This window comes from Budorcas taxicolor, chromosome 14 (genome assembly GCF_023091745.1).
Source record: "Budorcas taxicolor isolate Tak-1 chromosome 14, Takin1.1, whole genome shotgun sequence".
Lineage (NCBI taxonomy): Eukaryota > Metazoa > Chordata > Mammalia > Artiodactyla > Bovidae > Budorcas > Budorcas taxicolor.
In genome coordinates this window covers 24,315,304-24,335,695 of record NC_068923.1, presented here as the reverse complement: position 1 = coordinate 24,335,695, position 20,392 = coordinate 24,315,304, and the positions used below count along the sequence as shown (strand labels likewise).

General features: G+C 48.0%; 1 protein-coding gene across 1 annotated transcript; it reads left to right on the top strand.

Annotated features, from left to right (window-relative positions):
* Nucleotides 1–4,982: 4,982 nt before the first annotated feature.
* GSDMC (gasdermin C) lies at nucleotides 4,983–19,895 on the top strand. The gene is made up of 14 exons (XM_052651946.1): nucleotides 4,983–5,199; nucleotides 6,254–6,437; nucleotides 10,099–10,267; nucleotides 12,176–12,287; nucleotides 15,327–15,378; nucleotides 15,732–15,763; nucleotides 15,857–15,919; nucleotides 16,230–16,256; nucleotides 16,500–16,529; nucleotides 16,810–16,836; nucleotides 17,683–17,822; nucleotides 18,140–18,254; nucleotides 18,939–19,012; nucleotides 19,656–19,895. The coding sequence occupies exons 1-14, from the start codon at nucleotides 4,983–4,985 to the stop codon at nucleotides 19,893–19,895; spliced, it is 1,482 nt and encodes a 493-aa protein (XP_052507906.1).
* The last annotated feature ends 497 nt before the right edge of the window (nucleotides 19,896–20,392 follow it).

Here is a 20,392-nt window from a genome sequence, read left to right as displayed (position 1 = left end):
TGGAGCCCGTGCGCCGCACCGTGAGAAGCCGCTGCAAGGAGAACCCCGCGTACCGCAACTATGGAGTAGCTGCCGATCGCCGTAGCTGAAGGAAAACCCATGCAGCAACGAAGATCCAGCACAGCCAAAAATAAATGAGTTCACAGGAATTAAAAAAACAGTAGCACATCATATACTTGAAGTTGTTAAGAGCGGAGATCTTAAACGTTACCCCCAAAAATGGTAATTATATGAGGAGATGAAAGTGTGACCTAACCTAATTGTGGCAACCATTTTGCACCATATACATGCATCAAATCATCACATTGGACACCTTAACCTTGTACATGTTATAGGTCGATATCGCAATAAAGCTAGGGAAAAAATAAAATGTGAACTAAAATAGAGGCCCCAGCTTCCTCTTCAGAAAGTCTGATTCAGTGAAAAGTGTTAGTCGTTCAGTCATGTCCAATTCTTTTGCGACCCCATGGACTGTAGCCCGCCAGGCTCCTTGGTCCATGGGATTCTCCAGGCAAGAATACTGCAGTGGGTTGCCATTTCCTTCTCCAGGGGAATCTTCCTGACCCACGGGTCAAACCTGGGCCTCCCACATTGCAGGGAGATTCTTTACCATCTGAGCCACCAGGGAAGCCAGCGTAAGGTCAGCAATTCTGAGCCTGAATGATCATTCCAGGGGATTCTGATGCCGGGGGTTCCCAGCCACACTGAGAAAAGTTTCTGCATCGGGCCTGGGGTGGAGCTGGGGGGCGTGAGGGGGAAGTGGGACACTGAGGGGCAGGGACATGAAAGGACCCAGCACAAATAACCTGGCTTCTTCGCCATCCAGCCGTTCTCCTCGTCTCAGATCATGGCAGGTAGAAAACCCTTGTAGAGAGGCGAGTCTCAGGGCTGGGGGGTTCTCTGCCCAGACCGAGGGCCCTGCTGAACACTGACCTCCATTTGGGGCCAACTGGACAGCCTGTGTATCTCCTGAACTCCCACCACGGATGCTCTGAAGACCCAAGGGAGGCTCAGAACTATCACCCACTGCAGGGCCAGATAGAGGGCTGGGAATGGTAGAAATCCACGAGCAGCGGGAGAGGCAGTGGTGGGCTTGGCAATTTGACCGGGAAGGCCTCGCTGAGAAGGGAGTTTTGAACAAAGACTTAAATGGTTATAAGACGGGAAGTGGACCATACAGCCATTGCGGGGGGAGATAGTGCAGGCACAGGAAGTGCTAAGACTCTAAAGGAGAAATACTTGGCGTGAAAGCGGAAGAGCACGTGTGAGGATTCATCAGAGTGAGGACAGGCTGGTGCAGCCCATGCTTAGTCATTCTTACAGCTTGGTTTGGACTTGAAGTAGGATTGGCAGCTATGGAAGGGCTTGAGCTCGAGAGTGAAAAAAAAAAATCACTGCATCTTTTGAGAAGACGCCTGTGGTTGCTATGCTGACAACAGACACGGTAAGAGCCAAAGTAGGAAGTCTGGTTGGGAGAGGATTACGTGGACGCAGGCGAGAGGTGATGGTCACCGGGCCAGAGTTCAGAAACTGATAGCAAGAGAGCAGATCGGAACCCATGTGTCCCAGACTGGGACTTGAACCCGTGGTCTTTTAACTGAGATCACACGTCTGGCCTCAGGACTCAAGCTCAGGTTCTTGATGAAGTAGTCAGTGAGAAACAGATGACAGGTAAGACGTGGACTGATTAAGGGAGGAGCACACTCCACTCGCAGAGTGTGGGCCATCTCGTGTCGGTGGGTAATTTTGTAGGCTCATGAGTAGGAGAATTAGTCCAGCTGTTTGGAGGAAAAGGCAGGGGATTTCCAGGAATTGTCCACCACCCACTGGTTGACCTTTTACGGCCGGACTTGGAACTGCCATGGCCCCTGTGGGTGTGTCATTTAGCTTGCTGATCCCCTACAAGGAGCATATACTGAGGCTACCGGCAGTCTCTTCCACCTCCTTAGACCTAGTCGGTCCTCACCGGTTCGTGTCATGTCCTGTGGCAATGTCATTCTTTCAAATGTGCCCTGCCCCTTCCCTCCTGTTTCAGGTCCAGGCCTGCTGTGAAGGCAGAACCAACAGCGACAAAAAGAGGGGTTTGGCTAAGTGCCCACCCTGGCTTCTTAAATGTGACACTTGGAAAGAGTCGGGAAAGTGCCATGTATACATCAGAAAGGTAATTCCAAGAGGGACTGTTCGGACAATCCTGGCAAAGGAGTGAGGTAAGCACAGGGCGTTAAGGGAAAGTAGATGCTGAAGAGGCAAGAGGGCGAGGTGGAGGAACCGTGAATCCTGGCAGACAGAGGGCAGCCGGCCTGCAAACTCAGCATAAACCATACACGCCCTTGGCCACAGACATGCTCTCAGTGCACTTGTCAGGACACGCTTATTCTCCATCTTCTTTACTTCACCAATCTTAAAATGGGTATTGTCCATCTCCCCCGCAGTAAAGGTAAGTGTTTGGAGTCAGGCACTCTTTCTTTCTAACCTCTGTACCCCTAACACTGGAGTCCAGACAGTGTGTAAGCAAATGTAGACCCAGAGACTAGAAATTGTAGCTGGCAGGTAGCAGCTGTTTGCTGACCGAGTAGTTCAGCGAGGGAGAGCTTTGAGAAGCTCAGGTTGCCCCGGAAAAGAAAGAGAAGAGAGAATGTGCTACAGAGCAGAGACCAAGAAGCGAAATGGCAGAAACAGGCAAGACCTTGACCAGGAGAGGAGAAACAGGAATGGGAGAGACAGAGGCACAGGCGTGAGTCGGGAGGAGGAAGGAGGGGCTGAGAGGAAAGATCTGCGTGAAAACCTCTCAAAAGATGACTAATGGAGGATTCTTAAGAAACTAACCTGGGTTGTGCAATGCCTCTACCCCACCTCGCCCTCCTCTGAAATCTGCAGTAAATCAGCATTGCTGACTCTTGGCCCTTCCTCGCTGATCCAGGATTGCATTTTACATACAGCACCCTTAAGATAAAATGTGAGCCAGGTGTGTTATTACAGTCACAATGACTAATAAATGCATAAATCAAAGACATTCAGCCAGTTCTCTTTGTGCCAGGGAAAAAGTATCACTTCCCAATATCTCTGTCCAGTCTGCTCCAAGACATCCTAGTAAACATAGAACCAAGCACTGCCTGATTCTACGCTGCAGACTTTTGGCTGATAAGAACTTAAGAAGGTTAGATTCCATGATCCAGAATTCAGCTCTGGCCCTAGTCTCCTGGAAGAGAAGAGGGCCCATCGTATGCTTGTTTTTCCAGGACTTTGCATTGGAAATTGAGTCAGAGACTTACTGGTGGAGAGAAATCAGTGAGTAGAGTCACATGTATCTACTCTCTGAAGTTTGTCAAACTCGGCTTGACATCAGGAGGTCTGAAGCAACTCTACTCAACTGGAATCTTTTCTACAAGGCAAAACAATACACAATCTGGTAAGTTCTATTTGGAGACTCAGGGGATGAACAAGAAGAGAAGATATTATACTCTGGCCAGAGACAGAAATGTTCAGGGTAGATTTGTGAAATGAACAGAGGTGCATTTGTTTGGGTTTTTCAGACGGTAAAGAATCCTCCTGCAATTCGGGAGACCTGGATTCGATCTCTGAGTAGGGAAGACCCCCTGGGGGAGGGCATGGCAACCCACTCCAGTATTCTTGCCTGGAGAATCCCATGGACAGAGGAGCCTGGCGGGCTGTAGTCTGTGGGGTCACAAAGAGCCAGATACAACTGAGCATGCACACGCATCCTTACTACACCAGTAGTAAGTGATAAGTAAGTCCTACACCAGGAAGTGGTAATACCACTTCAGTTCAGTTCAGTTCAGTTCAGTCGCTCAGTCGTGTCCGACTCTTTGCGACCCCATGAATCGCAGCACGCCAGGCCTCCCTGTCCATCACCGACTCCCGGAGTTCACTCAGACTCACGTCCATCGAGTCCGTGATGCCATCCAGCCATCTCATCCTCGGTCGTCCCCTTCTCCTCCTGCCCCCAATCCCTCCCAGCATCAAAGTCTTTTCCAATGAGTCAACTCTTCACATGGGGTGGCCAAAGTACTGGAGTTTCAGCTTCAGCATCATTCCCTTCAAAGAAATCCCAGGGCTGATCTCCTTCAGAATGGACTGGTTGGATCTCCAATAATTCAAACACTTGGATCTCCAGGGCAGTTCTTGGCTCTGAGCTCCATCTACATTATTGCCTGGGATTTACTTCCTTTTTGTGCTGTTTTATAAATCTGTTTAATCCTTTTTTCAGATTTATTGAGGTATGAATGACAAAAATTCTATATATTTAAGGTTTATAACTTGATATTTTGATATACATACATACAGTGTAAAATGGTCACCAAAATAAAGCGAATAAACATATCCACCACCTCACATGGGCTTCCTGGTGGCTCAGACTGTAAAGAATCTGCCCGCAATGCAGGAGACCCAGGTTCGATACCTGGATTGGGAAGATCCCCTGGAGAAGGGAATGGCAACCCACTCCAGTACCCTTGCCTGGAGAATTCCATGGACAGAGGAGCCTGCTGGGCTACAAGCCATGGGGTCGCAGAGGAGGACACAACTGAGCATCTGATACTTTCCACTTTCCCCACCTCACATACTCCCCTTACTGTGTGTGTGATGAGAACACTTAAGATACATCCTCAGCATATTTCAAGTATACAATACTGTTAACTATATAGTCACCATTCTGTATATTAGATCTCCATGTTTTTTTCATCCAGTATAACTGAAACTTTGAACATTTTGACCAATATCACCCCATTTCCCGCCCCCCAACCCCCGGACACCATCATACTCTCTGCTTCTTCCATGAGTTTAGCTATTTAAAATTTGCATATAAATAAGATTTTGTAGTAGTTGGCCTTCTGTGTCTGGTTTAAGACCTAAATTCATCTCCTATCATGTCCATTCCTTTGGGGAAAAACATCAAAGTTCTATCAGAGGTTGCCCCCTTTCTCCCAAATGAAATTTGTACTCACCTCTGCGCTCCTAGCATCATGCCCTCCCTGTTTGGGCGTACTAGCAAGAATTTGGTCAAAGAGCTTGGCGACAAAGACTTCAGGCCTGTCCAAAACCCGCTGAGTGCCAACAAATTCTGTCAGCTGAAGCTACTGCGGAAGAAGAGGAGGACCCTCTCTCAGTTCTGGGAACGACCAGATGTTCCAGTTGACCGCACCCTCACAGACATCCTGGAGCCAAGCCCTTCAGTCCCAGGTAGTGTCAACCAGAGGTGAGGGAGGTAAGGAGTGAAACACAAGGGTGCTCACAGTCGAGCAGCCAAGAAACCCCTGAGACACCTGCACAGGTGGATACCAAACCAGCCTTGTCTCAAGGCACTGGGCAAGGAGCCACGCTTCTTTGAGAATCTAATTATCTGGACCCAGGCACGTTTTTAGTGCACTGAATCCTTACAGCAGCCTCTGAAGTTGGGATTAATAGGTCCATTTGCATTAGAATAAATGGAAACTTACTTCCCTGGTGGCTCAGGCAGTAAAAGCAGCTGCCTGCAATGCGGGAGAGCCGGGTTCAATCCCTGGGTGGGGAAGATCCCCTGGAGAAGGAAATGGCAACCCACTCCAGTACTCTTGCCATGGAAAATCCCAAGGATGGAGCTGCAGTCCATGGGGTCTCAAAGAGTCAGATACGGCTGAGCGACTTCAGTTTCACTTTCAAGTTGAAACTTACAAAATACCTTGTTCAGTTACACACCTAGAAGCTGGTAGAACTGGAATCCAAATCAGGTCTGCCTGGCTCTAAACCCCAGACATTTTCTGCTCGGTGTGCTGCACCATGGGGCTGACACAATGCCTGGAGAGATGGTGCTCGGGCTCTCCTGGATCTGCATGCAAGTGACACCATCCCTTCTTGGAATCAGGACACCGTCCCTTGCTATCCAACCCCTGGGGAGATGTATTGTTTGTCCTCAGCAGTAATTTACGTTTAAGACTTTAACTGATCAGTTGGCTTCTCCACTGAGATTTACATGAGTAAGAGGAATGGGGTAGGGACTTCCCTGGTGGTCCAGAGGTTAAGACTCTGCACTTCCACTGTAGAGAACTCGAGTTCAATCCCTGATGGGGAAAGTAAGATCCCATGGGGGGTGGCTAAGTAAATAAAAATTCACAAATATATATATATATATATATATATTTTTTTTTTTTTTTAAGAGGATTAGGATAAAAAGAGGACTCAGTTATTCTATTTCCCACACCGGCTGTTCCAGAGTGAATTCTTGGCTAAAACTAAGGTCATCTTTTTCTATCCCCAGTGCCTGTAGTAACAGAAAAATTCGTCTTCATTGACAAAATGGTCTGGAAGGGGGCAGCTGAGGTGGATGTGACTGCTGGGCTAGAAGTGAGTGTGTCGGGGAAGGCTAACCAGTCCTATGAATGCTCCCTGGAGGTTCAGTCTGTCACCATCTCACCATGCGACTGGGAAGACCTCCAGAAGAGGTGAGGCCAGGGGAGAGGAAGAACGGGTCAGGGAGCCCCAAGGGCTCTCCTCATGGGCAAGGAGGCATCCAGCAGAGCTTGTTGCTGAGGTTCAGAAGGAAGAAAATGACATCCCATATCATGTGCTCTTCTTAGATATTCATGCATTCACTCATTCATGAAACTAATGGTCATTATCTTATACACACTTATTAAAACAGTAGTTACCTATTACTGTGCTATTACGTGCTGGGTATTGAATAATAACAAGATATAAATATCTTTGCCCTATCTTGAGAAACCTGTACGCTGGTCAGGAAGCAACAGTTAGAACTGGACATGGAACAACAAACTGGTTCCAAATAGGAAAAGGAGTATGTCAAGGCTGTATATTGTCACCCAGTTTATTTAACTTATATGCAGAGTACATCATAAGAAACGCTGGGCTGGAGGAAGCACAAGCTGGAATCAAGATTGCCGGGAGAAATATCAATAACCTCAGATATGCAGGTGACACCACCCTTATGGCAGAAAGTGAAGAAGAACTAAAGAGCCTCTTGATGAAGGTGAAAGAGGAGAGTGAAAAAGTTGGCCTAAAGCTCAACATTCAGAAAATGAAGATCATGGCATCTGGTCCCATCACTTCATGGCAAATAGATGGGGAAACACCGGAAACAGTGGTTGACTTTATTTTGGGAGGCTCCAAAATTACTGCAGATGGTGATTGCAGCCATGAAATTAAAAGACACTTACTCCTTGGAAGAAAAGTTATGAGCAACCTAGACAGTATATTCAAAAGCAGAGACATTACTTTGCCAACAAAGGTCCATCTAGTCAGGCTATGGTTTTTCCAGTGGTCATGTATGGATGTGACAGTTGGACTATAAAGAAAACTGAGCACTGAAGAACTGATGCTTTTGAACTGTGGTGTTGGAGAAGACTCATGAGAGTCCCTTGGACTGCAAGAAGATCCAACCAGTTCATCCTAGAGGAAATCAGTCCTGGGTGTTCACTGGAAGGACTGATGTTAAAGCTGAAACTCCAATATTTTGGCCACCTGATGTGAAGAGTTGACTCATTGGAAAAGACCCTGATGTTGGGAAAGATTGAAGATAGGAGGAGAAGGAGATGACAGAGGATGGGATGGTTAGATGCCATCACCGACTCAATGGACATGAGTTTGAGTGAACTCCAGGAGTTGGTGATGGACAGGGAGATCTGGCAAGCTGCAGTTCACAGGGTCGCAAAGAGTTGGACACAACTGAGCGACTGAACTGAACTGAAAGCCACTTTTAATTAGTGTAGACAGGCAAAGGACAGGGAGTGAGGAAATAATCAATAAAAAATAAATTAATAAAATATTAATTTAAATGAGACAAAGACTCTGAGACTGTTTAATTAAACTCTGCAAGTGTCCAGTGATTTAATTTACCTCCATGCATATAGGCAAAGATGGATAGCCAATGAATCTCTAAGAACTTAACAAAGAACTTAAGTCTTTACACCTTTTAAAAACTGAGATGCCAGTTTAAATAGATTTTTATGATGGCAACAAAGGTGGAAGCCCGTGTTAAGGAAGCAACTAGAAACTCAACAGAAGTTACTTTGACAGGGCATTGCCCAATTTCTGTCTTCCTTGTGTCTTGCCAGCCCTTATCGGAAATAGCATCTGCAAAGACTGTCTTGCAGGAAAATATCTGGGTTTCTGGAACTAAGAAAATAAAAACCATTTTTCTCCTTGATGAATAAAGAGAAAATTTCTAGAATAAATTGTATCAGCTAGTTTCAAGTAAGATAAGTAAGTCTGAGATCAAAGCTTTAAATATAAAGGCAGTTAGATTTTTAATAAATGGCATGTGGAGGCTGCAACGTGTTTCAGCTACAAAGGTAATCACAGTTTGTGATGGGGGCTCACATCTTGTCTTGTGAAGGTAAGACAAGAAGAAGCAACAGAGAATGCCTGGAGGGAGGGTAGTCTGTTTAGGTCTCGGAGGGGCTGAGTTGAGTTCAGACCTAAAGAATAAAAGAAGCAAGCAAGAGCAGGATGAAAGGGATCCAGAGGAGGGGTTAAAGGCAATGAGGCAGGGCAGAGGTGGGTATTGTCAAGATGTTGGAAGGGGGAGGCTGCAGGTTAGCCAACCAAGATGAAGGTGATGGAAAATGAGGCTCAGGAAGTAAGTAGATATCAGATAACACAGCCCTTAGACACCAGATAAGCAGCTTGAGAGCAGAGTGAAGAAGTTGAGTTGAAACTCAACATTAAAAAAAAACTAAGATCATGGCATCCGATCCTATCACTTCATGGCAAAAAGAAGGGGGGAAAGTGGAAACAGTGACAGATTTTATTTTCCTGGGCTCCAAAATCACTGAGGACAGAGACTGCAGCCATGAAATTAAAAGATGACTGCTTCTTAGAAGGAAAGTGATGACAAACCTAGACAGTGTATTCAAAAGTAGAGACATCACTTTGCTGAAAAAGTTCATCTAGTCAAAGCTATGGTTTTCCAGTAGTCACATACGGATGTAAGAGTCGAACCATAAAGAAGGCTGAGTGCTGAAGAATTGATGCTTTCGAATTGTGCTAGAGAAGACTCTTGCGAGTCTCTTCGACTACAAGATCAAACCAGTCAATCCTAAAGGAAATCAACTGTGAATATTCATCAGAAGGACTCTTGCTGAAGCTCCAATATTTTGACCACCTGATGAGAAGAGCTAGCTCATTGGAAAAGACCCTGATGCTGGGAAAGATTGAAGGCAGAAGGGGAAGGGGGCGGCAGAGGATGAGATGGTTAGAGAGCATCACCGACTCAATGAACAAGAATTTGAGCAAACTTCGGGAGACAGTGGAGTACAGAAGAGCCTGGCAAGCTGTAGATCATGGGATCTCAAAGAGTCAGACATGACTTAGCAACTGAAAAACAAGTGGCTTGAACTGCACTCCAAAGGCCATGGGAAAGCTCAGCCCTGGATCCTCAGTGACCCCCTCCACTGAAAAGCAATCTAAGAGTTTCTCAGGCTTCCACACGGCCGGTATCCGGGGCACCACCCCTAGTAGGGGCCTTGAGTGGAATCAAAGATGAGTCTCAGAAATGAAATGGAGATGAAATTTGTCTTCAGGACTTCACACCGCTCGCATCTCCCACCCAAACTTACATCTTCAAGCCAGGCCTACCCACCTACCAAGGATGTTCAATCCATAAACACCTACCCATACTAGTCAAGAAAAAAAATCATCCAAAATCCTCCCAGCGTCATCATACTTTACCTGTGTGCTCCACATCCCACCCTGACTATGTCTCTGGACAAGGGTGGGTGTGGAGGTCCCCAGGTTTGACAGCAGGATCTCCTAAGGACTCTTCTTCACCATCTAGACTTGTCTACTTCTGGATCTTCTGGTCAGAGGCCCTAGAGCTGGAGATCTATAAACTGCCCTCTAAAAGCAATAACATAATTTTGGAAAGCCTTAGGAAGGTGGCTTGCATACTCACACCCATCCCTCCATAAGAGAAGGGGGCCTCTCCATCATGCATGCCAGAGACATCCTTCTTAGCCTATAAGCCAGAACCTTCCCACCATTTAGGGCTCCACACAGGCTCTGCACGCTTCAGGTCCTAAGGAGAGGAGAAACCTGAGAAGCCATCTCTTTCGCACTCTGACCCTCCTCCTCCTTTATGTCCACTAGGAAAGCGTTGGATCAAGAGCCGTCATTTCTGAAGGAGTGCAGGACCAGAGGGGACAACCTGTATGTGGTGACAGAGGCTGTGAAACTGAGCAACAGTACCGTCCTGCAGGACAGCAGCAGTGTGAATGCCGCGGGCAAATTCTCTGTCCCTTGGAGTTTTTATGCCAAGGTATCGTGTTGTCCTGAAGAGGGGTAGGGCCCCAAGAGCACAGCCAGCCCAGCATCCCTTCCCAGGGACCCTGGGCCCTCCTAGGACCTGTTTTCAGGGGCTGGGGTGAATGGGGTCATTATTTAGGACCTGGTTTTGGGTGGGTGGGGTGAGTGGGATTACTCCCCACTTCTCATGTGCTGAGGAAGCCTGACCCCTGACCTGAGAGTCCATCTAACATCCCCCCTTTAGTATTTCAGTACAAGGGATTATTCCATAGTGATAAAATGGGCAATAGATTTAATTATTTGGGATTATATTTTGCTTTGGGCAAATGATAGATCCTTGAAATTACTAAAATGTAGTCGCTGTACTATATTCCTGTGTGGCTTGCTAGAGGAAACAAGGAATTATTGTTTAGTCGCTAGCTCACGTCCAGCTCTGAGACCTATGGACTGACTGTAGCCCACCAGGCTCCTCTGTCCATAAGATTTCTCAGGCTAGAATACTGGAGTAGGTCACCATTTCCTTCTCCAGGGGATCTTCCCAATCCAGTCAGGGATCGAATTTGTGTTTCTTGCATTGCAGGCGGGTTCTTTATCACTGAGCCACCTGAGAAGCCCAACGAATCATTAACACAAAACAAAACTTTGGCAGTTCAAACACCCTAAATACTGTGATACCTGAAGCAGAAAGTTTATAGATTCAGAGTTAAATACATTCAAGCACATATGATGTACACAACTCACTCATGATGGCCAATTATAATCTTTCAAAATTGACTTAGACAAATTAATATATCAAATATGTATGCAATATCAGCTAGGATTCACGGAGATAAAGAAATTGTGTGTGTGATAACGTGTTTTCTATGCAATATACTGTGTGTAAGTTGTCCTCATTTAAGAGATTTAGGAACTAAAAAGGGGGGAAAAAAACCTGAAATATGAACTAGCTTTCCCCAAATCGGTTAATTTGTCCTGGGAGAGGCCAGATCCCACCTGCATCATTTGATTCCAAAGAAACCTGAAATAAATAAAACATGACTCCAATCTGAAGGACATTTTGATGTTCAGCTTTGGGTTTCCATCTGCTTGGGCTGGGCAACTGGACTTTGCGAGAATAAGAGAAAACCAGTATCCTTTCACATAGCACAACTGCTCACAGGGTCCAGCAAGGTTCTAAATATCAGCTCCGGGGCTGAGATGCTGTTAAAACAGCTTGCTTCTCACCCTGATTCACGGCCGCATCAGTTTTGCCTGGTACCGCCTGTGTTTCAATATGTCAGAGCTCCCCATGGCCTTGGTCTACACTGGACTCTCTCTTAGGAACTCGAGGGTTGCAGGCATCCTGGGGGATCAAAGCACAGAGCTGATTCTGGAGAGCCAGTGACTCATGAGGCTGCCTGAAGACATTGTGTGTGTTTCTGAGGAACAGCTCCCTGATCCAAAATAATTAAAATAATAGCATCTACAAAGAGCTATGATGATACATTTTTTTTTACTGGCGTGTAATTGCTTTGCAATGCTGTGTTAGTTTCTGCCGTAAGTGAACTGGATTGGCCATGTACACATATATCCCCTCCCCCGTGAGCCTCCCTCCCAGCCCCCCACCATCCCACTCATCCAGGTCATATGAGGATATATGTTAATCGGCGTCCGGGTCTCCTAGAATACAGGAATAACTCCATGTGACAGTTAGTTTTGTGTGTTAGCTTGACTGGTCCACAGGGCGCCCATATACATGCAATAACAACATGACATTGAGAGACGTGAAGGTAAATACTGGACCAAAGAAGAAAAAACAACGGGTAACCAGAAATCAGGACCAGGATGGGGGGTGGGAGGGCAGGAGGCTGCTGGGTCCTCAGCTCGTGAGCTTTTAGAAGCTCACGCACACATGACCGTATTGCCTGGCTTCCCTCCCCAGAGCACAGGAGATGGGTCGGGTCTCAAAGTGAGAGAAAGGACGCTGACTCTGCCCCAGGGCACCGTGATGGCCTATAAGAGGAAGCAGCTGGTGTTCCGGGAGAATGGCCGAGGTGAGCAGGGCCTGAAAGGGGTGGGGGGGAGTGGGAGACGGCCCAGAGGCCACCCTGGCTTCCCTCCCTGCTGGGGGAGGGGAGGAGCACGGTTTCTCAGCCTCCCACAGCCGCCTCCAAGCCGGCAAGAGTGAACCATGAGCACACAGAGACCCAGAGGCAGTGTCCCACGCGGAGACGGACACAAGGGGGCCCAACGCGGGGTGTCCTTAGCACCAGGCAAAGAGCAGCCCCGATCCCAACCAAGTCTATGCATTCAAGGCCCTGCCGCTCTCGGCAGCTCACCTGGGGGAGCCGCAGAGCCCCGTAAGCCCAGGTAAAGCTCATAACACAGTGGCTCGTCAGAAACACAACTGCAGATGTAAGGCCATTTCCTCCTCCAGGGCATCTTCCCAACCCAGGGATCAAACCCGGGTCTCCCGCATTGCAGGCAGATTCTCTACCATCTGAGCCACCAGGGACACCCCAACAACAGAACACAGGAATCTATCTATTAATATGTCTTTCCCTCACTAGCCTCAAAGTGCACAGCCCCCAATCCACATACCCTCGCTTTGGGTTCTGACTTCACATCAGTGAACTAGTGTCATCAAACATCAACCACACACCCAGGAGGAATGGTGAGCACTGGGAACACAGCTCAGCGTCCTTGGTGTCCTTTCTCTCAAATGCTGAGACCCAGCTAGAGGCCATCCTGACACAGCTGAGGTCCAAGGGCAGAAGTTGCCCTCAACACACACACACACACGCTGTCCTGACAGCTGAGGTCCAAGAGGAGAGGATGCCCTCAATACCTGCACACGCACACACAGCTATAGCACCCTCTGTGTAGCATCTCATCAAGGCCGGGCGCGGGCATCAGTCGCCGCCTGTCGACAGCAGTAGAAAAGAATCGAGCTCTCCAGTCTCGTGGGGTCAGAGGACCTCAGCTTCCAGAAAAACGGCCAGTCCTACTGAGAGCAGAGACAAAGACGGGATTCACGGCTAATTTAGAGAAAGACCAGAGACTGCGCAGAGGGGATCAGGAGATGGTAGTGTTATTAACAAGCATGAGGAATGACGAAGTGTTATTTATTTAGGAGGGGGTGAGAAGGAGCCTCATTTTCAAAAACATGTTTTCTAAGTGTTCAGTTCAGTTAAGTCGCTCAGTCGTGTCCGACTCTTTGTGACCCCATGAATCGCAGCACACCAGGCCTCCCTGTCCATCACCAACTCCCAGAGTCCACCCAAACCCACGTCCATTGTGTCTGTGATGCCATCCAGCCATCTCATCCTCTGTCATCCCATTTTCCTCCTGCCTTCAATCTTTCCCAGCATCAGGGTTTTCTCAAATGAGTCAGCTCTTCACATCAGGTGGCCAAAGGATTGGAGTTTCAGCTTCAACATCAGTCCTTCCAATGAACACCCAGGGCTGATCTCCTTTAGAATGGACTGGTTGGATCTCCTTGCAGTCCAAGGGACTCTCAAGAGTCTTTTCCAACACCACAGTTCAAAAGCATCAATTCTTCTGCACTCAGCTTTCTTCACAGTCCAACTCTCATATCCATACATCACCACAGGAAAAACCATAGTCTTTGCTAGATGGACCTTTGTTGGCAAAGTAATGTCTCTGCTTTTAAATATGCTATCTAGGTTGATCATAACTTTCCTTCCAAGGACTAAGTGTCTTTTAATTTCATGGCTGCAATCACCATCTGCAGTAATTTTGGAGCCTCCCAAAATAAAGTCAACCACTGTTTCCAGTGTTTCCCCATCTGTTTGCCATGAAGTGATGGGACCAGATGCCATGATCTTCGTTTTCTGAATGTTGAGCTTTAAGCCAACTTTTTCACTCTCCTCTTTCACCTTCATCAAGAGGCTCTTTAGTTCTTCTTCACTTTCTGCCATAAGGGTGGTGTCATCTGCATAGCTGAGGTTTATTGATATTTCTCCCGGCAATCTTGATTCCAGTTTATGCTTCCTCCAGCCCAGCGTTTCTCATGATATACTCTGCATATATAAGTTAAATAAACAAGGTGACACTATACAGCCTTGACGTACTCCTTTTCCTATTTGGAACAAGTTTGTTGTTCCATGTCCAATTCTAACTGTTGCTTCCTGACCTGCATACAGATTTCTCAAGAGGCAGGTTAGGTGGTCTGGTATTCCCATCTCTTTCAGAATTTTCCAGTATATTGTGATCCACACAGTCAAAGGCTTTGGCATAGTCAATAAAACAGAAGAAGCTGTTCTTCTGGAATTCTCTTGCTTTTTCCATGATCCATCGGATGTTGGCAATTTGATCTCCGATTCCTCTGCCTTTTCTAAAACCAGCTTGAACATCTGGAATTTCACGGTTCATGTATTGCTGAAATCTGGCTTGGAGAATTTTGAGCATTACTTTACTAGCATGTGAGATGAGTGCAATTATGCGGTAGTTTGAGCATTCTTTGGCATTGCCTTTCTTTGGGATTGGAATGAAAACTGACCTTTTCCAGTCCTGTGGCCACTGCTGAGTTTTCCAAATTTGCTGGCATATTAAGTGCAGCACTTTCACAGCTTCATCTTTCAGGATTTGAAATAGCTCAACTGGAAGTCCATCACTAGCTTTGTTCATAGTGATGCTTTCTAAGCCCCACTTGACTTCACATTCCAGGATGTCTGGCTCTAGGTGAGTGATCACACCATCGTGATTATCTGGGTCATGAAGATCTTTTTTGTACAGTTCTTCTGTGTATTCTTGCCACCTGTTCTTAATATCTTCTGCTTCTGTTAGGTCCCTATCATTTCTCTCCTTTATTGAGCCCATCTTTGTATAAAATGTTCCCTTGGTATCTCTAATTTTCTTGAAGAGATCTCTAGGTATTAGCCGGTAGGAACCAAAGACACTGGGACTCAGGAGAAAGAGGATCATCACAGCCCTGACCACGAGGGGGCGTGCAGGGCCTCTCTGCACCCTTCAGGCCGGAGGGTGAAGGGAGAGGGCTATGGGTGCAGACGTGTGAAAGGATTCAGCAGGAATAACCTGAGCTCTCCTGACTTGGCTTCTTCCCCTTGCAGCCATTCTTCTCATCTCAGATGATGACAAGCGGAAAACCTTCCCAGAAGATGAGTTCCTGAGTTGGGCGGGGTCTGTGCCTAGACCTCAGTTTCAAGGCGGCAGCCACACAAGGCACTCAGTCCTACAGGAAAGACTCCTCCAGCCAGGTCCTCCACCACCTCCTCATTTCTTCCCCTGCCCTTGACCCAGACACAGGCCCCTTGGCCCCGCAGACAGCCACCTCTCTCTTCTGAATCCTGAAGCAGAGTCCTGGGGGTGGGGGAGGGGGTGACGGTACTTGCCAAGTTTCCCTGTCTCCAGGCATTGTGTCAGCTGAGAGGTGAGAAATAAGGGGGAACAGGGAGGAGTTAGAGAGGCTGGGAGGAGGAGGGAGAGGAGATGGGAGGGGAGAAAAAGCACCTCAGTAAGAAACTGCAGGAGCTGCGGATGTCACTAGGTAAGTGAGTCATTTTAGAGCCAGGAAATTGGGATCGGACCCTTCCACCAGGAATAACCTGGGCTCTCCTGACCTGCCTTCTTCCCCATCCAGAAATTCTTTCCATCTCAGAGGATGACAAGCAGAAAGCCTTTTCCGAAGATGACGAGTTCCTCAGTGGGGCAGGTTCTCTGCCAAGCCCCCAGGCCCTGCTGAGCCCTGACCCTCTCTGGATGCTAATAAGAGCAGTGCAAGGTGTTTAGCCCAGGTGTTAATCTGCAATGCAGACCCAGAGGAAAACTACCCTCCTTCCTCCATAGCCTGCTATCTTTTCTGTCTTTCACAAGCCATAGACCTTTGTGGCCACAGAGAAAGCCACTTTTCTCCTTTGAATACCAGGACTGCTAATGGGGGTTTGTGTTTGTGTGTGTTTTGGGGAAGGGGAGGTTAACTCTTGGCGAATGATCCCTTCTGCTTATCTTTCCAGAGAAATGGCAGATGCAATCAGCGATGGGTGAGTGGGTGATCTTACAGCCAGGAGAGTGGGCTCCGATCCCTTCCCGAAGCCTCCTGTCACAACCCAAGTCCCATGTGCTTGCCTTTGCTGTCCTTACCCATGGCACTGGCTCTGGCGCCTGGGCAAGGAGAAGGGGTGGACAGAAAGCGGGGGGTTCAGGCAAGTAAGGGGCAGAAGTTCAGAGAAACCGAGTGTCCTCACAGACTAACTCTTGGATGGGGAATTAAATTTCCCTTCTAGGCACCATAAGACGTCTCATCCTCCCAATTGGTGAGTGTGTGTTTGCTGGGATTGGGGTGGGGTCCTAATGGCAAATACACGTCTGGAGATGGCCCCTGCCTTTGCCACCACTGCCCTGGGGCCTGGCCCTAGTTTCTGTGGAATGGGAAGGGTCTGGGAAGGCCAAGGAGGTGGAGGGATGGGCTGGAATGGGGGGAGGAAGAGGTTAAACAAAAGGAAGGAGGTGTTAGGAGGGCACGACCCTCTAAAACGTCTCAAGAGTAAACCTGGGGAATGAGAAAGGGAGATGATCCCTTGTGACTCTTTCCAGGAAGAATACAGGAACCCATTTGCCAAGGTCAGTATTTATGAAGAAACCTGGGGCTTCCTGGGTGGAAAATGCAAAGCTAAGTACCCAAAAGGTGATGTGCATGAACTTACAAAACTGAGCTATTCTTCCCAGTTGACGCTTTGTACAGCCCCACTCATTCATTCACTCACACACGGATGCATGCACACAACAAACCCTTGCTGAAAACTGTTCTAGCAACAGGCATTATTCTGAGCAGTGGGGATACAGCCACGGGCCAAACAGAAATTCCTGCCTCACTGGACTGCTTCCTCTTAGCAGACCATCTGGAGGCCACCTGAAGTCTCCTAGGAGAAGCAGAGAACCCCCAACACCATGCCTTGATTGTGTCTGTGGTCACAGATGATACAGGCAGTTACACGATGAGATGGATAATCTATGCGTGCCAGGTGCTACCCCCACAAGCATTTTACTTAGTAAACACATGTAATCCACATAACATCCCACTCAATACATGTGGAAACTGGGCCCAGAGCACCTAGGATTCTCATCTCTAGAGCCCATCACAGGAATCCACGTTGTTCTAGACATGACCCAGAACTGAGCACTTGGTAATTTTCTTCCACTTCCTGTGACCTCTTTCCAGAATCTCCTTCTCGCCTCCAAGCCTTCTACTCCCCTCACCCCCTACCCCCCGGCCCCTTCTCAGCACTAGGACCGCCCACCTTTCTAGCCTATTATGATAGCTCCATCCTCAGAGTTCAAACACGCCATCCACAGAAATGCTTTTGGTTGGCAGATAAGTGGGATGGAGGTGCCCAGCTTATCACACCACAAACCTTCTAATCAAAGAATTGTCCCCCACTTTCTGGTTGATGTTGATGTTGAGGACAGATTTCAAGTCCCTACAAAATGAGGTTTCCAGGGAAATGGAGGCAGTGGCCGAGCTCCCCAGGGACATTCGAGATGCTCTTTTCCATACCATCCTGGCCAAGCTCAAGGACCAAGGGGCTCTGCAGGACCTCACAGACATGGTGAGAAGGGGGTCCCACTCTCCCTAAGGCTGATCAGAGCTCTGAAGGGGCAAGTTTAGGAGGTCGACAACTGAGATACCCAGGGAAGGAGGGCTGAGGAGGGGACCCCAGACACTGGCCCAGCACAGTGACCAGGTCCAGAGCATGCAGCCCACGTGCTGCAGCTGCTTGGAATCTCCTGGTAAAGAGCCCTCCCCCTCCTGCCTGAGCTAATCACTTGTAAACTCAAAAGATACTGGCAGAATTGTACCACAATATCTATTGCTATTACTATTATTGTTGTTGTTGTCTTAACTACTTATACGGGTCTCCTCTAGCTGGATGGGAACCTTTGGATTCATACGGGCAGCTTGCTAAGTGAGCTGCAGGAAGACTCAAGAAATGTGTGGCTTGAGTCAAAACATATCATTTACCTCCTTGAAGCCTTACTGGGTAAGAGGGACTTGAGGGAAATGTGGGAACATCATAAATTTGGCCTCTAGACCCAAAAGGAAGGGATTAGATGCCATCTGCCACCTCTCTAATGAGGGCTTCCCAGGTGGTGCTCGTGATAAAGAACCTGCCTGCCAATGCAGGAAACATAAGAGATGTAGGTTTGATCCCTGGGTGGGGAAGATCCCCTGGAGGAGGGCATGGCAACTCCCTCCAGTATTCTTGTCTGGAGAATCCCATGGACAGAGGAGTGGGGAGGGCTACCGTCCATGGGTCACAAAGAGTTGGACATGACTGAAGCAACTTAGCACGCATGCACACACACCTCTCTAAAATCTTTCTAATGACCTTCATCTCACATCATACGTCTCTGCAAGGTCAGGAGAGCTCAGCTCAGTGAGATAAATTTACCATAGGATATAGAACCAGCCCAGACCTAGAAAGACCAGCCCAAGTCCATCCAACCTATCACTGGGTGTGGACGATTCCAGGCTCCAGTCTGGACTGTGTTACAGAGCATCCTGGAGACCATCCCAAGAGCAGGAGGGAACTTGACCTTCATGCCTAACGGGTTTTATTCCTCTGCCTCAGGGTTCTCCTCTCTTGGGGTCCCCTAGTTCACAGTGAGGTAAAAAGCACTGACTCCTCATTACTCTCTCTCCCCAAATGTCCCCTTGTCCCCAGTGCTGAGTGACATCCAACATGAGCTGCTGGCCTGGTCCATGGAGAAGAAGATCCTGCTCCAGCAGCAGGAGCTGGTGAGAAATCAACCCCTACAGGCCAGCGTCCTGGGACAAGGGCGAGGGAACCGGGGATAAGAATGATCCTGAGGAAAGAGAGGATCCTGCTGGCACTGGGGACAGAGCTGTGTGGCTCCTGGGAACTCCCTGGCTGCCTCTCCCTCTGGGGAGCAGGCCCAGGGGATGGGGTCCACCTCAGGAGGGTCTCCATTTCCATGGCAACCCCAGCAGAGGGTTCCCACAGTTCTAAAAGAGCCACACAGGAATGCACGTTTGGGGGCTCATGCTTTTCTCATATGGTTACCATTTGCAAATTGTCTTCCTCCACATATATGTATATGTAAGTACATGTGTGTACAGATGTACACACATACATGCACACATTGCAGATACACATATACACGTAACTGCAGATAACACTATTTAGCAAGGTCGATGTTAGTATCACTATTTGGCAGCTGAGGAACCAAAGCTCAACAATTTTCAGAAACATATCCAAGCTCACCCTGACCACAGGTCAGAATAGGATGAGCGTTCTGGGCCCCTTGACTCCATTGCTCTCCTTCTCCTATGACCCTGAGAGGCCCTGGCTCACAGGAGAGAAGGTCTTGATTCCCAACCTCAAAGGCTGGCCTGCAACAGCTGACCCTGTTTCCTCCAGGTGAAGAGCATCCTGGAGCCCAACTTCCGGTACCCCTGGAACATTCCCTTCACCCTGGATCCCAAGCTCCTTGCCTTGCTGCAGGAAGAGGGGTTGGCCGTCACCTTTGGCCTGCTGCAGGAGTGTGGCCTGAGGGTGGCACCCGACAACCCCAAGGGGACTTGGGACCTGGAGGCCAAGAAGCCCCTGTCTGCCCTGTACGTGTCCCTCTTGGTGCTGCAGCAGCTGGCTGAGGCCTGAGCCCTCCCCAGGGGCGCTGAGTCCAGAGAGGCCTGGCTGCACCCTGGTCTAGCTGTGAGCATCCTCAGTGCACAGGGAACATGGAGCCCCACCTTCTGCCACTCCAGTTTGGGTGGACAGAGATCGATAAAGACCGGAGGGAACACTCTAGGGTGATGGAAATACTCTGTAACTCTGTATCTTGCTAAAGGTTTATGCGTTTGTCCAAACTCAACAAATAGTATCTAAAGATCTGAGCATTTCATTGCATGTTAATTTTACTTCAAAGCAATGTACACAAAGGTTGAACTCTCATGAATAAGCATTCTGAATTGCATTGGGTAAAGTGTACTGACATCTGTAACTTACTTGGAAATATATTAGAAAATAAGGTGAAATTGATGGATGGATAGAGAAGCATGTGATCAAGGAAATGTGATAAAATATTTAAAACAAGAGTTATTTTTCATTCTGAAGTGTTCTTGTATGTCTGGAATTGTTTCAAACTTATAACTACC